This window comes from Tenrec ecaudatus, chromosome 4 (genome assembly GCF_050624435.1).
Source record: "Tenrec ecaudatus isolate mTenEca1 chromosome 4, mTenEca1.hap1, whole genome shotgun sequence".
NCBI lineage: Eukaryota > Metazoa > Chordata > Mammalia > Afrosoricida > Tenrecidae > Tenrec > Tenrec ecaudatus.
Genome location: NC_134533.1, coordinates 58,784,444 through 58,801,278, shown reverse-complemented (window position 1 = coordinate 58,801,278; position 16,835 = coordinate 58,784,444). Strand labels below are relative to the sequence as shown.

The window sequence follows — 16,835 nt, the reverse complement described above, 5'->3', positions numbered from 1 at the left end:
GGGTGCTGTCTAGTTGGTTTTGACTAACAGCGACCCTGCCTGCAACAGACTGATGCACAGCCCGGTCCTGCATAATCCTCAAATTGTCCTTCTGTCTGCAGTGGCTGGCTGTCAGGCCATCTGCTGAGTCTCCCCCTTTTAGCTGCCCCTTTACTTTGTCAAGTATGCTGACCTTCCCGTGACTGGTCTCTCAGTAACTTGTCCAACGTACACGAGGTGAAGTCTCACCGTCCTTGCTTCTAAGAAGGAGCATTCTGGCTATATACATCTTCCAAGACAGATCTGTTTATTCTTTTGGCAGTCCATGTTACTTGGACAGCATCATAATTCAAATGCCTGGACAGTTTTTAAGTCTGCCTTATTCAGTGTCCAACTCTCACATGCATATGAGATTGAACATCCCCTCGCAAAAGGGTCACCAGGAAAGACTGAGACGCCCAGGGTGCAGCACAGCGCTGACGGAACACACAACATTCCTCTAGTTCCTAAATGCTTCCTCCTCTCCACTATCATGACCCCAGTTCCTCCTTACCAATCCAGTTAGACCGGAGCTTGTACACGGGTACAGATAAGAGCTCTTGTCACACGGAATCCAGGACAGCTAAACCCCCGGGAACAGAAATGTGAGGAAGAATACCATGAGGGTAAGGGGAAGGTGTGGGAAAAAAAACGGGGAACCAACTATAATGATCGACGTCTTTTACCACCTCCATCCCAAGCTCAGGAGACGGACAACAGAAACATAGGTGAATGGAGACAGTGGATGGGTGGTGTAAAATATGAAAATAATAATTCATAGTTTTCAGGGGTCCACGAGGGTGGGAGAGTAAGAGAGGGAGTGGGCTAAAAAACAGCTGACATCAAGGGCTCAAGCAGAAAGAAAATGTGAACATTATGATGGCAACATATGTGCTTGGTATAATTGATGTATGAATTGTTATAAGAGCTCTAAGAGCCCCCAATAAAATGATTTAGTCATGTAAAAAAAAAAACCTGCTGTGGCACATCTTACTTCTCAAAGTAAACTCCTGGCATTTCAGCACGAATGAGGTCTTGTGCAGCAGACTTACTCAATGCCGGGCATTGTCGCCTCTTTTAACTGCTGTTCCATAAGCATTGGCTGTGGATCTTGCTTGGATATTCCATAAAGAGAGTTTTTAAAAGAGCATAATGCTTGAGACACCGTTTTTGCTAGTTAGACTACACTATTATTTAGTTTTAAGAAATATTGAGGGGATATTTTTGGTTCACGGTTTGCAGGTTTATCACAGAGCAATCGTTTCACGACTCCAGGAAGTTAGATTCCATGATGATGTGAATTTCTCTTCTGCATTTTTCCTGTGGCCAGAATTCTTTTCTAGGCTCTTTGATCAAATTGTTCAGTAATAGCAGCTAGGTTCCATCCAGTTTTCCTGGTCTCATGGCAAAGGAGGCAATTGTTCATGATCCAGTTAGCCAAAGTTTTCCATATCCTCCCTTTATTCTCGGCTCTCCTTTGGTTGCTCCAGGTTAAGCCCCAAAAGCCCAACTCACCACCACTGAGTCAGTGCCAACTCCCAGCGACCCTGTAGAACAAGGTAGAACTGCCCATGAGTTTCTAAGACTAAAATTCTTTACAAGAGTACAGAAATAAATATTATTTTGCCATTTATTAGAAATATTTAAGACTCCATTGCTCATGTGAAGAATTTCTTTTCATAACCCCCAATTGTGTTTTTTGCCTTCCAATGTGACAGAAGTGATGGTGAAAGTGCATGTTGTTGACCTAAAGGCTGAATCGGTAGCAGTTCCTATAACTGTTCGAGCTTACTTAAATCAGACAATTACAGAATTCAAACAACTTATTTCAAAGGTAAGTTTTAAAATTGGTCAGTAGATAATTTTGAGTGCCTGCTATTTGCCAAAGCTCTACGGGATAGTTATGAATACAGCCCAGGCTCTACTGCAAGGAACCAAACGTTATCATTAGGAAAGACGGGTATGTGAGATAGAATAAAAAGGTCCACTTACGTAGAGCGGTAAGAAAGTGTGAAGCATACACACAGCAACAGTATTTATTTGGCTCGTTGTAAACTGCTTTGGGAAGTGGGAATGTAAATTTGGTATTTCACGGAGGACTTAAAACAAAGCACAAAGAGGCTTGTGTGCTGTGAAGTACAAGCACTGGGAAGCAGATTTGTTCCTTTCTGTTTTTAAGTAAACCAATAGTATGATTGGAGCCCTGCTGTAGAGTGGCCTGTTCATCAACACTAGACTGGAAGAGTCAGGAATATAGATGAGGAAGCTACTGAAATAATCCGGATGAATTATTAATATTGCATATGAATGTAAATGACAAGAAGGAATAGACTGTGAGGGCCATTAAATAAGTAGACTCTATAGGACTTGATGAAAATATTCAGATTTACTTGGGCAAAAGGACTAGTGCATTCCAGAGAAATTATATATTGCCCTTCCCAGGATCCTGTACTCTGTAACTTTGTAGAAGCCACAGATGTCCTAACGTACAGGAGCATAAGCAAAATTCTACAGCATCTCTGAACCTTAGGTTAAGAAGTATTGGTTATCATAATGCAGCTTGCTCAATAATTGCAAGCCATAAAGGTTAGTCCAATTTCTAGTCTCCTTCATCTAATAGAGTCTGGTCTTTTATCTGACTTATTTGGAGCTTTTAAGTACCTTCTTTACAAGGTTGGTGTGAATTTTAATAAAAGGAAATCAGTGCCCTGAGGGTAAGAAAAATTGTAAGCACTATAAAAGTTGACGGTGATAGTAATGATAATTATATTTAATGAGGCCAGCGTTTAAAAAATGACTTCTAACATTTTTTTTGCCAAAACAATAATAGCTAAGAAAGTGATCATGTTGTTGCCATATTTTATAAATAAGTTGTTCATAAATAAATGTAGACAAACCAAACTCACTGCCATTGTATCCATTCTAATTCATAGCGACCCTGTAGGTCAGGGTAGAATTGCCCCTGTGGGTTTCTGAGACTAATTCTTCACAGGAGTTGAAAGCCTAGTCTTTGTCCTGCGGCGCCACTGATGGCTCTGCAGTTAGTGCCCAACACGTAACCACTTTTTAAAAATACAAGTGCAAAATCTATAAATAAGATCATGTAAAATCAAGATAAAAAATGTTAGCTTTAATCTAGAGTTTGAAAAGAAAGATGAAATGTAAAAGAAACCTCTAATAGTCTCTTCCTAAGGAAACAAAAAACTTGGTTGGAAAAAGGATAGCTAAAGAAAATAATCTCTCTCCTCTCATTGCCGTGGATTCAGTGCTGACTCAGACGGACCCCCGGTGGGTCTCCTAGACTGGGACTCTTTCGGGGAGTAGACCGCTCAGCCTCTCCCACGGAGCTACCGCTGACCATGCGGAGCGTAGCCAGCACGTAACCACCACCTTGCCAGGGCCCCTACAGAATGTAATAGATGCCAAAATACTGTGCCATTAAATAGATTTGAAGGTCTCAGCAGACTGAGAATTAAGAATTGATATTAGTAAACAAATCATGTCAAAATATATAGTATTTGCTCATTTCATGTGTTCAAAAAAATCAGAGATGTAGCATTTAAAAAATAACTTTAAATTTTACTTGATAGTTTGATATTCTCCTTTTAAGTGGAAGAAAATTGACCTCGTAAAAGTATTCACCTTACAGTGCTGAAGACACATCAGAAGCCAAGAAGTTAACCTGATAGTTTTTCAGTTCATTTTGGGATCATATCACCATGCAGGCTTTAAAATTATTTGAGAGGTCACACTTCCAAGAGACTTGTTCTCCTAGTCTGCATCATAGTTAATGGATGGAACTTAGCATTTTTGCTTAGGTTCTGTTCATACTTTCTCTGCTATTTATCAGCAGTATCTTGTGGTGTCCTTTATCCGAGCCAAACAAATACGCTTGAAAGAATTCTTTATTGTCAAATTGCTTTTGTTGTCAGGCTATCCATTTACCTGCTGAAACCATGAGGATCGTGCTGGAACGCTGCTACAATGATTTGCGTCTTCTCAGTGTGCCCAGTAAAACTCTGAAAGCTGAAGGCTTTTTCAGAAGTAACAAGGTGTGTTCTTTAAATTTTTAATTACTGGTTTCTCTGTTGCTGTGGTGAATGAAATTCCATTCAGACCAGGGTTTTGAACCAGTTCACGGTGGGTTCAACCCCCTGCTGAGACATAATCTTTCCAAGGAAAACCAAACTCACTGCCATGGATTGGAGTGTGACTCATCCATGGAAGATGCATTGAATTAGAATCTACATTTTAACAAAGCCCTCAGATGACTCTTAGAGACCACCAGGTGAGTCTTATGTCCACGTAGAAACATCTGAGGCCCTTGGTAGACTGCAGGTTCTGACTCCCTAAAGCTGCAGGAGAAGTGCAAACTGTCCGCCAGGCTGTTGAAGTGGGCTGAGCTGGTTCAGAGCCCTGGCTCGGATATGAAGCCTGGCCTACAGGTGCAGAGGACCTCAGGTAACATGCATACCTCTGAGCAAGCCAGAAAGGTGGTGCTTTGTGAACAGCTGTGTGTAAATTTAAATGTGTACCAAACTCTCAAACACAGTAGCCAGTTGACTCAGGTTTCTTTCTGCCTCTAAGTCAGTCTTGCTTGTTCCCTTCTTTTCTTTTGTTCATGCACTACCAGTCACATGGAGTGTTCTTCCCCTTCTCCCTACACTGTTTTACAAGCTCTAGATTATTCCTACCACTCCCACAGTGTCCGCTGAATTTTGTTCATATTTGAGCTTTTCTCATAAGACAGAACTTGATGGGGACAGTCAGAGGCATGCCTAGTCTAGAGAAAATACAGTGGATTCACCAACAGCATTCCCTTTGCTTGCTTATTTACCTCTCTGGTAAAGAGGGTATCGTTCACATTGATCATTTTGTTTCATCTCTTCGTATCATATATTCTACCATCAGTGATTTTTCATTCTGTTTGTTCCTAATGTTGTTGATTCGCCTAAATAAGTTGCATCAAATTTGGCACTTTTGATTTATCACCTGCGTTAGGCAGGGTTCTCTAGAGAAACAAAATCAAGACACTTATGATTTTACGTATATTAAGAGGATAGGTCTATACAGCGAGAAGGAACAATCAGCTAATTAGTCCACACAGCAGTACAGAGGGTTCAGTTCAACTCACTTCCATGGAGCAGTTAATGTACCGGAAGTCCTTCAATTCACGTGGACTGCCAGGTCCAAGGTCAAGGAAGCAGACAGTGGAGTACTTACTCAGGCAAGGCAAGCAGTCTGCCCACAGCAGCAAGCAGCAGGGTGGGTCACCAACAGTCAGTAGCTCGGGAGCTTAACGAAGCAGGCCCAGATGGGAGCAATGCATGACGACAGGATCCACCAGCCTCAAATTCAAGCAATGTGCGTACCAGCAGCATGGCAAAACAGCTCTCAAAGGAGCCTCCTGCTCTAACTACAAGATCCACGGATTGGCCTGGCCCACAGGTAGTGTAGCTCACAGGTTGAGTAGAGAACTAGCTACAGCAGCAGCACCCTTCAGCAAACTCTGAACACCAGAAACAGAGCGAGGGGGGCGGGCCTTGCAGAGCCATTTATCTCTTTGCCCTCCAATCAAACTGTGACCTGATTAATCCCACATGGTCCTATTGGCCAGGTTGGCACAATAAGCCTACCCATCACACCAGCTTTTCTACTCTTATTTTCATCTTAGTGGTCTAATTTTTGTAATTAATATTTCTTAGTATTCTTCTATTAATGCTAATATGTATATTTTGTTCTAATGCTTTTGTGTGTGGGTAGTGAAAGTAACACTAAAATAGAATTTTGTTTTAGCGTGGGTAGAGTGTGATGGGTATCTGACTACATTTTTTTCACAAATGGTAATCTGGTCGTCCAGTTTGAAACATTGATTACATGAGTACGATATTATATTTTATAATGCTGAACCAAACATGCTATTGATGTTGCCAAATTTATGAATATTTGCACTTAATATTTTTAAAGCTTTTTATTATGGAAATTTACAACTAGATTAAAAAGTAGTGAGAATAGTGTAGTGAGCCCCCACATTTCTAAAATTATCACTCAGCTTCTACAGTTGTCGCCTGTTTAATCTACAAGGGGGATTTAGAACCTTTGTGAAAAAATGGAATTCAGAATAAATGAATTTTTCCATGGAGTTGTTAAAGCACCCGCGTATGTTTGTCACCCACTTCTAGGAGCCCTGCTGACACAGTGGTTAATAGAGCCTGGCTGCTAACCAAGATCAGTAGTTCAAGCCCACCATCTTTGGGGTGTTTTTTTTTTAAGCACTGTTTCATGATAAATTTCAGTGATTTAATATTTTGTTTCCAAAGTATGTATGCATGCTTTGTTTAAGAATTTTTAAATTTTAATTAATCCAGATTTTATCACTTCAGTTGATGTTGATTGTTCTTAGGATGAATATGAAAAAGATCACTAAAAGTAATGATCTAACTCTGACTTATTGTTTAGGTGTTTGTTGAAAGTTCCGAGACTTTGGACTACCAGATGGCCTTTACAGACTCTCATTTATGGAAACTCTTGGATCGGCATGCCAATACAATCCGATTATTTGTTTTGCTACCTGAACAATCCCCAGGATCTTACTCCAAAAGGACAGCCTGCCAGAAAGCTGGGGGTGATTCTGGCAACGTGGATGGCGAGTGTGAAGGAGTGAAAGGCCCCGTGGGCAGCCTGAAGTCCGTGGAAGCCGTCTTAGAAGAAAGCACTGAGAGACTCAAAAGCTTGTCGTTGCAGCAGCAGCAAGATGGAGACAACGGGGACAGCAGCAAGAGCACCGAGACAAGTGACTTTGAAAACATCGAGTCACCTCTCAACGAGAGAGACTCGTCGGCGTCAGTGGATCCTAGAGAACTTGAGCAGCACATTCAGACTTCTGATCCAGAAAATTTCCAGTCTGAAGAGCGCTCAGACTCAGATGTGAATAATGACAGGAGTACAAGTTCGGTAGACAGTGATATTCTTAGCTCCAGTCACAGCAGCGATACTCTGTGCAATGCAGATAACGCGCAGATCCCATTGGCTAATGGACTTGACTCGCATGGTATCACTAGTAGTAGAAGAACTAAAGCAAACGAAGGGAAAAAAGAGACATGGGACACTGCAGAAGAAGACTCTGGGACGGACAGTGAATACGATGAGAGCGGCAAGAGTCGGGGAGAAACGCAGTACATGTATTTCAAAGCAGAGCCCTATGCTACCGATGAAGGTTCTGGGGAAGGACATAAATGTATGTACTGCGAGGAAAAGGGCACTTTTGAAGTAGCTTTGATTTTTCTCTTAGTCCATTTAAAGTTTCAGTTACAGAACGAATCGGCTAAGTATTATGTACTTAGTTCTAAAACCTTTCATAGGTGCCTGGATTATAAGATTATTCTCCGTTCCTTTTGTGTTCATGTTTGGTGTGTAGTGCACAATGTTGCTAGATTTAAATTGTCAAACTGGAGATCTATCTGACAATAGTTATACCAGAAATCTGGAGAGAGGAGCAATCTTTTTAAAAGTTGATAGTACTAGAGAAAAATATGATAAAGTACTGAACTTAAAAATTAGGGATAGCTTATTTAAAAAGCAAAACTATATGCTAATTTAAAAACCTCAACCCTTCTGCCAATTTGATGTTTGGTGCCCAGAAACATTTTTTGTTTGTCTATCTCCTCCCTCCCCTCCAACCCCCAAAACATATAGCAGCTCTTTCGCCACAGTCTGAAGAACGTCCTTCCCTTGCCGAGGAACTTGGGGAAAGAAAAGGCGTTTTTGTTGCTCTTTCTTTCCAACTTGACATTTCGAAGTTCCATACAAACTAGAAATTTAAAGTCGCATAGCCTCAGGAAGAGGGAAGAGACCTTAAAGTAAGCCCGTTAATTTTGAGTTTACTAGACAATCCACAATGAAAACAATAGCAGTATTGTATGGCACTTAAAATTATACACGAATTTTTATCATCTCAGACTGAAACTAGCCAAACAAATTAGGCCACTCAAATTCAAGATATTAAATTCTCCTCAAGTTTAAGTGGGAAATAGTTTTCAAAACATATTTAGAGTTTAGTGTTCTCACTGAAGCTTCTCTGAAATGAACATAGCAAATATTGCTATCATTTGACAAAGAAGAAAACTGAAGCTCATAGAGGATGAGTGACTTGCCCCAACGTCCATCTCTAGCCAGTGAGTAGTGGGGAGCGCTGCTAGAATTTCAGGCCACTAGTTCCCTCTCGCCCCACTCCTCTCTGTCCATCCATCCAATCAGCCTTGCTTGAGTCCACACTAGATGTCAGCCCATTTGTAGCTATGAAGAAGGAGAGGTGGTTAGGAATAGACCTCAAGGAGAGGAGACACACAAGTGCGATGGTGCTCAGAATCTGAAAAATCTGTCTTTTGAAAAAAGAAATAGTAGGAATTATGAAATCAGTATAAAGAAGCATAAATTTGTGTTTTTAATATACTAGATCTAAATAGGTCTAAGTAGCACGGGGATCACGACATCTATGCAAAAATCATAGAAATTCTAGGGAGAAAGTACAGGTTGGCTGTCCAAAATAAAAACAGAAATCCTATTATCATAACAATGCTTTATATCGAACTTTTACTGTGAAAATCTTGGTAACGTGTATTATTATCATTTAGTTCTCTTAAATGAACAACCGAACCTGCAGCTGTCAAGCCGTCTCTGACACATAGTGCCCTGGGTGGCAGGGTAGAGCTGCCCCGTGGGGTTTCCAGGACTGCAAAGCTTTCTAAGCAGACTGCCATGCATTTCTCCAAGCAGAAGCTGATATTTCCAAGTCACCAACTTTTCCTGCAGCGGCCAAGCACTTTAACCGCTGCCTCGCCAGGACTCTTGTTAACAATTGTGGGAGGTCGCTGCTGTTGGTGGCTGTGGCTCTCACGGGAAGCTCCAGTGTCCTGTCGGCTCACCGCCCCTTCGCTGCTGTCACTCCTGCTCCTCCTCCTTGTTTGCTGAGGCTCACTCTGCTTTCCCATCCTTCTCAGCCCTCCCTGGGCTGCTGGAGAGCTTAACAGCAGCTCCTCGAGAAAAGGCTGGAAAATGCTGTGAGCGGCCTTCAGAGTTCTGTGCTCAAATGGTCTCAACCTTCAGTGGAGAGACGGAAAATACAGACTGGAGCAGCTTATCTCTCATCTAGAAGAGTGTGTGGAGTCTCTAAAATGGAAATTGCTGTTCCGTTTAGCCTTTTTGGAAATGCATACTGGGTTAATTTCCTAACATTCATTGAGATCGCAAACCTTGAAGAGAAGCCGTTTGCTATAATTTGTTTAGACATTTAAAGACTTGTAAAAGCCCCGACAAATGCTTTTCACGTTAGGGTACTGGTTTAGAGAGAGGACTAGGATGGGTTGCACTAACACTGGCACTGCACAGCTGCTTGGGGAGTTGAAAGTAGGCTCCTGGGACACCGTGCATGATGGGTAATAAAATAACATCAGGCAGGGTGATGAAACGGCAAGGTGCAATAGGTAAGCAGTTTGACACATGAAGTGACATACTGTGTATCAACCAAAACCTAATTCACTGTCACTGAGTTGATTCTGACTCACTACTACTGGTGTGGACGGAGTTGAACTGCCCCTGTGAGTTTCCAAGGATGTAACTCGTTACGGAAGTAGAAAGCCCTGTCTTTCTCCCTGGGAGTAGGGGGTGGTTTCGAATTGGTGACCTTATGATTAGCGTCCGATGTGTAAACACGACAGCAACCAGGACTCCTGAGCTGTCTACAGTACAGATGATTGATGCACTTCCAGTACGTATAATCTGCTATCATGGTAGGAATGGTTTCAGAGAGTGAGTATAGACATTTCTTTGAAAGTGATTTTTTGTTTTCTGAAGACACATGACCATGGCGATAAGCAGAGCAGGTACAATAATGAAATAGAAGGGGTAATGTATTTGCCTGGAAACACCTCGGTACAATTTGAGTTGCTACCTGAGTCCCATGCATAAAAGAAAAGAAGAAAGCGCACTCTCAGTGCCCTCGATAGAAACGTCAAGTTGCTCTTTGCTGACTACCATAGATAGAGGCGTGCTTTGTCAATCACTGGAGAGTTAAAATTTGTGAGGTTTACACGAGACATTGCAAGTTTTAAAATTTGCCACAAAGGGCAGATAGTAAACAGATTCCATCACCCTTTTTGCATTTTTTTCCCTATTCGTTCTTGCCATTTTCTACAATAAGCCTCGAGTGAACATTAAGTTATTAGATGAGTGTGGTGGTGCAGTGGGTGAGTTGGCCTGCTGCCCACATGGTCAGCAGTCAAAAACCACCAACCACTCCATGGGAGAAAGACGAAGTTTTCTATTTCCGGAGAGATTTCCAGTCTCAGAAAACCCACAGGGGCAGTTCTACTCTATCGTGTAAGCGATATCTGACTCTCTGAGTCAGATCATAGAGCGATATCTGACTCGATCAGTCAGAAAAGAGAGACTGGCATGGTCAATAGAAACATTCCAGAAGAATCTTCAGATGTGTTTTATCAAATCCGGGACAAAGTCTGAAGTCAACATTTTTTTAGAACAGTTCATCAAAGGTAATCCTATTAGAATGCCAAGAATGCTTTCCTGTAAGCCGTGAAGAGGGCGGGGGCGGGGCATTTTGGATCCTTCAGGAAATAACTTCTATTTTGATCTAACTGCATGACAAAACACATGTCAGTCTGCTGGTCTTGAAGCTTTTCATTGAAATTTCGAACGAGATGCGTTAGCAAATTTGAGGCAGTTCTATGCGCCTGGCACCGAGATAATCAATGTGTTCCCTCCGTGGCTCCACGCCGTCACGCTGAAGGGTAGGTCTTGGTGTCCTGTTTCCTAATGAAGGACGAAGACAGGGGAGCACGCTCCTCCCTCCCCGCCCAGCCTTAGCTAGTGAGTGAGGCCCTCGAGGAAGCCCGTGGATTCCAGCCAGAGAAGGTATCGTTACTGCTGGCTAACATTCTCCTTTGAAGGAATTCTATGCATTTTTGGAAGTGTGATCTTGAATCCAGGAGCGGGAAGGCACTTAAATATTTCTGTAGATTTAAAGCTGTCAGATTATACCTTTTATATATTATGTCTTCGAATCATTCAGTGAGTCAGCTACAAGTCAAATGAATGTATGCTATACTATCTGTTTTATTGGTGCTTTAAATGGGCTCTCTCAATTGCTGCTTCTGGTTTTCTGTTTTTCTTTGCTTAGGGTTAATGGTGCAGGTGGATAAAAGAATTACGCTGGCTGCTTTCAAACAACAGTTGGAGCCCTTTGTGGGGGTGCTGTCCTCTCACTTCAAGGTCTTCCGCGTCTATGCCAGCAATCAAGAGTTTGAGAGCGTCCGGCTGAATGAGACACTTTCATCCTTTTCAGATGACAATAAGGTTGATTAAGATCATCTTTGAATGATTGTAAACTTTCAAGTGATAGATCTGAGAACATCTTGCACTATTTTCTAGTAAGGTGAAACGGATACCCTGAAAGGAACCATTTTCTTGGGTTGTGTGTTTTGCTTGATTCCGCTAAGAAACAAGCTAACTGTTGACTGGGTGTCACTGACTGCCCCAGGTACTAGTGGTAAGAGACCTGCTTGCTGGCAGAGAGCTAGAGAGTTTGAAACACAAAGCTGTAGACACAGGGTGAGAGTGGCCTGTGTCTTCCTTCTGTTGGGGTCGCACGTCTAAGCCGAGAACTGTTGTCAATTGCAGATTACCATTAGACTGGGGCGAGCACTGAAGAGAGGAGAATACAGAGTTAAGGTGTACCAGCTCTTGGTCAATGAGCAAGAGGTAAGTAGCACAATGTAAGCTTAGGTTTCGTCATTATTAAAAGCACACGGTGAAGAGATTTTGTTAGCAATCGTTTGTTTTGACTTCCTTTCTCACTGTTCAGCAGTTTCCAAGCGAGCATTGTAGTTTTGCGGGCCCTATAATTTCTGTGGCAACAGTTCACACCGTGCTCTTGAAGCACAGACGTTTGTGTAGCTGGTCCAGAAGCTCGCTCGCTCACTCACTGCCATCGAGTTGATTCTGACTCATAGTGCCCCTCTAGGACAGGAGAACTGCCCCTGCCCCTGGGGCTTTCTGAGACTGCAACTCTCAACAGGAGTAGGAAGCCTCACCTTTCCCCTGACGGGCAGTTGGAGGTTTCCAGCTGCTGTCCTTGCAGTTAGCAGGCCAGCATGTACCCACAACAAAACCAGAGCTCCTTCCGTAAATTAAAGGGTGGCTCTTGTCCAGTCAAATTTGATTTACTAAACAGGCAGTGGACTGAAATCTGCCTGTGGGCCACTGTTTGTCACTTCCCAGCTCTAAAGTGTTGCTACAATACAAATGCTGGGATGCACAGAGGGTCCATTCTTGTGTGTGTGTGTGTGTGTGTGTGTGTGTCAGATAGACCGGTGTCTGAAAGCGGAGGAGCAGTGAAAAAGAGGAAGGCCCTCGACAAGGGGGTTGACACCATGGCTGCCACAGCGGACACAGTTGGAGGGTGGCTCAGGTCAGGGCAATGTTTTGTCCTTTTGGACATGGGATCACTGAAAAAATGGCACAGAGAAGGCTTGTGCTCCACCTCCTGCAGCTTCCCTATCGCCACCAGGCAGGCGTCAGACATGCCTCCACACTTCCTCCTCACCTATTCTGACACCAGTTGTTTCTCCCAAGCCCCCTCTCCATCTCTGCAATGACCACACAGAAATTGCAAGATTTGGGAGGTTGAGGGAGACAGATTGACAGGTTAGTTACCAAAAGTCAGGATGAATCAACAGTAAGGATACAGTCATACAGTTCTCAGCCAGCAGACAAGTCTCTCTGTTCCTCAGTCTCTAGCCATGTACTCCCTTGGTCTCTGCCTTGGACCGGGAAGCCTCTTTCACTTAGCCTCACAGTCCCTTAATCTTAACATTGCTCCTTTGTTCTATCTCTTGGTTTCTTTGCCTTGGCCTCTAGTCTCGACCTCTGCCACTTCAGACAGAGATCTCAAACATGCTCTTGTGATTGTCCTGTGTCAGAGATGGCTCTTTCACACAGGAATGCCTTTGAGTTGTGGCTCGTGTCTTTCACTGACCATCCCCCTAAAGAAACAAAGGGTGTAACTTGGTTCAGACCCTCTACTAATGTGGGGATTGAATCCCACCTTCACGTTGATTAGCATTGCAGAGTGCCTTTCCAGTAGCTACAGGCCCAGTGTCCAGATCTCCGATACCTCACATGAGGAACTATGGCGAGAAGGGCCATATTAATTGACTACATCTCAGCTGCAATGGGTCAGAATCAACTCAATAACACCTAACTACTACCTAACAGCAGCAGTTGTGCATGCCTTGTCAGAATGATTGGTTCCATACTCACAATGGTCAGGTAGATAACTATTGACCTGTAGAGTACATTGGTAGTTTCTGCGTTTCTTTCATTCACTGTGTGCTAGACGTTGCTCGTGCATGCTTGCTATTGTCAGATGCTGTCCACGTCTGTTCCAACACGGGAGATCAGACATACAAATGTTCCTTGACACGGGTGAAAAGTCACAGAGTAAACACGGAATACCATTTTCACAAAAGGTCAAGACAAAATGGGGGTGGGGGTGATCCATCATATCTCTTAAGTATAACTTACTATAACTTACTGCAATCATTTCGACTTAACATGTTTCTTCTAAGTGTGCTGTGTCTGAATACTGTGCTGCTTTTAAGACAGTGTCTTAGGAGAATGAATATGCATTTCTCTCAGTTTCTCCATATACGTGGTTCTTTTTACTTTCAAAATTGTCATTCTATTCAAAGGAAATAAAGAATGCAATACCTAATCTTCACAATGCCTAGTAAAGCTACTGTCCGAATTTATAGATGAGAAAATTGAGGCACCAAGTAAGTAAACTTGCCCAAGATGGCACAGCTAGTGAGGCATGGAGCCAGGATGTGCACCTGGGATCAAGATCCGGAGACACAGGCGCTTCATGATCACGTCGCACTTTCTTGTTTTACGATGTAGTCAGTACTAACTGTTTATGCTTATATTTGTAGCCATGCAAATTTCTGCTAGATGCTGTGTTTGCTAAAGGAATGACTGTCCGGCATTCAAAAGAGGAATTAATTCCTCAACTCAGGGAGCAATGCGGTCTGGAGCTCAGTATCGACAGGTAAGGCAAAAATCAGCATTCTGGGGGATTTGAAGGGAATTTGTGTAGTGAAGGAATATAGATCAGCATGAGTGTCTGAAACTGGAAGCATTGCAAGTCTTAAACACTGGCTTTAGATGTCCACTTGCCATTGGACTGGGAGATACTGCATTTGAAGTATTGGGTGCATTAGGTACGTTTCCCCCGAGTCTATTTAAACGAATAACCACTTATCTGACTTAAGTATTTGAACATAGTTCATTTTTCCTTGGCATCATGTCAGCGCAAGTTTTTTAAGTTGTTAAAAATCGCTTAACAGTTTGAAATAATCATGTTTGTAGGTTTCGTCTAAGGAAGAAAACATGGAAGAATCCTGGCACTGTCTTTTTGGATTATCATATTTATGAAGAGGATATCAATATTTCCAGCAACTGGGAGGTCTTCCTTGAAGTCCTTGATGGTATTGTCAATATTTTAAGGGGGAAATACCAGATTAGAATCTTCTTAAACTAGGAGAAGCCTGTACTTTTCCTTTTAGAATAAAATAATGAGTTACCAGGAATTGAATACTTAAAATGTTTGTATTTCATTAAGCATCGAGAAATCATTGTTATAGACTGGTATGATTTCTGCCCTTGGCCCTCCCTGAGATTGTTTTCATTGGTTCTTAACCACCTGATGCCAGTTATTTTTTAGAGTACCTCGAGTGTCTTCCAGGTTTCTCTTTCTCTAGTTTCTGGTCTCCTTTTGAATATTTTTTCTTTTCTATAATTTTGAAAACTGTAATTTCTCCTTAGAACTTATAATTTCAAAGTTAGATTTTTAGTATTTCTTACAGGAGATTCTGCTAATAATTTCTTAGCCATGCTTATTGTTTTGTCAACTTGTTTTATGACTTATTTTCTTTCCCCCACCCTCCCCTAGCTGTGGTATTGATAATTTGTCAAGAGATGTTGAGAATGTGGACAGAACAGAGCATTTTTATTTGTCATACTTCCCAGGTTTAAGGTTCATGGGTAGAATGTTTTAAATGTCCTTTTTTTTTTTTAGAAGAAGGTGATGTTGCAGTGACAGGGTTGGTTTTTGAGAAACAACGTCAAGGTCAATAACTAGTTTTGTAATGCTAACACCTCCCCAAGGCTACTTCAGGTCCGATTCAGTTTAAATTTAAATGGTTGAAGACCTGACTGGAGAGACCAGGGGCTTCCAGAACAGTGTCGGGCATTGTGTAGGCAAGTGTTCCCCATGCTGATTCTTCACCAAGTAGCTGAGGCCCTTAGACAAGATCACTGAGCAGGCCTGGAAGAGCTCATGAAGGACATCAAAGTCACCCGGTTGAGGAAGAATTAAGTAGAGACTAGTATATATAAGCTAGGAAACATTACTTGATCATGGATGCCTGTGTCAGTCTCATTTTAGTGTATATTTTAGCAGCAAATAGTCGAGTGAGGCTTGTAATTAAAGGGAAGAAATATTTCTTGACCTGCAATTTACCAGACTTATGCTATGAAAATTAGTGGCAGTGAATGTCCTCCTGGCACATGTAGTCTAGTGGGAGAAACTTGTAAGTCTGAAGTTTATCCATAGGTATCTGAGGAACCAAATCACTACACAAGAGAGCATCAGCACACCAGAGGGAGAGGTGACAATTGAGCTGATTTTGAAGAACCAGTGTAGGGAATCAATGAACAGAGTTCATGTGTTCAGGGGGTGCCCATGACTCAAAATCAATTGGAAAACTGGTTTGATGATAGCTTGAGTGGGAAAAGAGGACAAAGTGAAGTTGATTTGATTGTAATTTTAGATTGTGAATTGGGAGTCAGCAGAGAAGCAAAGATTGGCGATCCAAAGAAGAGCGTAATTGATAGAGCAATGTCAAATAGGACTCAGAAGGGAATGGAATTGGGACTATTGGTTGAAGGATAGCCTGCTGAAACTGGATGGAAGAGAGTAAATGGTTCATTCTCAAAACGTCATTGGATGCTTCGTTTCCTTTTTGCCTGCCTTTTAAATTTGCAGCAAGGCCTTCAGCCACAGTTCATCTTTATCTAAACATCAGCAGATCCATGCTGGAGAAAAGCCCTATGAATGTAATGAATGTGGTAGAGCCTTTAGCCAGCTCGCCCCATCACCCAGCATCAGAGGATCCACACAGGAGAGAAGCCCTATGAATGTATGAATGTGGCAGAGCCTTCAGCCAGAGCTCCCTTCTTATAGAACACCAGAGGCTTCACACCAAGGAAAAGCCCTATGGATGCAATGAATGTGGGAAATCCTTCCGTCACAGCTCATCACTCAGCCAGCATGAAAACACACACCTGGGGGAAAGCCTCCTGAATGTCAGAATTGTGGGAAGCCCTTCAGGCAGAGCACCCACCTCACTCACCACCAGAGGGTTCCCACAGAAGAGAAGCCATAGGAGTGCAGACACTGGGAGAGCCTTCACACACAGCTTCTCCCTTACCCAACACCAGACAATTCATACTGGGAAGCCCACCCTGCTAGTGGTGGGCTATGGGGAAGCCGTGAGCCATAGTTCTCGTCCTCTTGAATTTTCCCAATCGCACTGACGAGGAACAACACAAACATTAATGCTAAATCTCCACACACAATGCACCCCAGTCACCCGCAGTTCACACTGCTGGGAATGACCACAGGAATGCCTAGCCCTAGCTTATCCATCCCCAGATGGAAGATCAGACAGTAGGTAAATGTG

The 16,835-nt window shown here is 42.6% G+C and overlaps 1 protein-coding gene across 5 annotated transcripts in view; it reads left to right on the top strand.

Moving 5' to 3' along the window:
• Positions 1 to 16,835, top strand: part of USP47 (ubiquitin specific peptidase 47) — a 111,666-nt gene that overhangs the window by 84,576 nt on the left and 10,255 nt on the right. For all 5 annotated transcript variants that reach the window (XM_075546062.1, XM_075546060.1, XM_075546061.1 and 2 more), the window contains exons 18-24: positions 1,737 to 1,852; positions 3,951 to 4,070; positions 6,478 to 7,255; positions 11,213 to 11,388; positions 11,713 to 11,793; positions 14,025 to 14,140; positions 14,461 to 14,579. In XM_075546062.1, the coding sequence (XP_075402177.1) occupies positions 1,737 to 1,852; positions 3,951 to 4,070; positions 6,478 to 7,255; positions 11,213 to 11,388; positions 11,713 to 11,793; positions 14,025 to 14,140; positions 14,461 to 14,579 (1,506 nt within the window). The remainder of the gene's footprint in view (positions 1 to 1,736; positions 1,853 to 3,950; positions 4,071 to 6,477; positions 7,256 to 11,212; positions 11,389 to 11,712; positions 11,794 to 14,024; positions 14,141 to 14,460; positions 14,580 to 16,835) is intronic.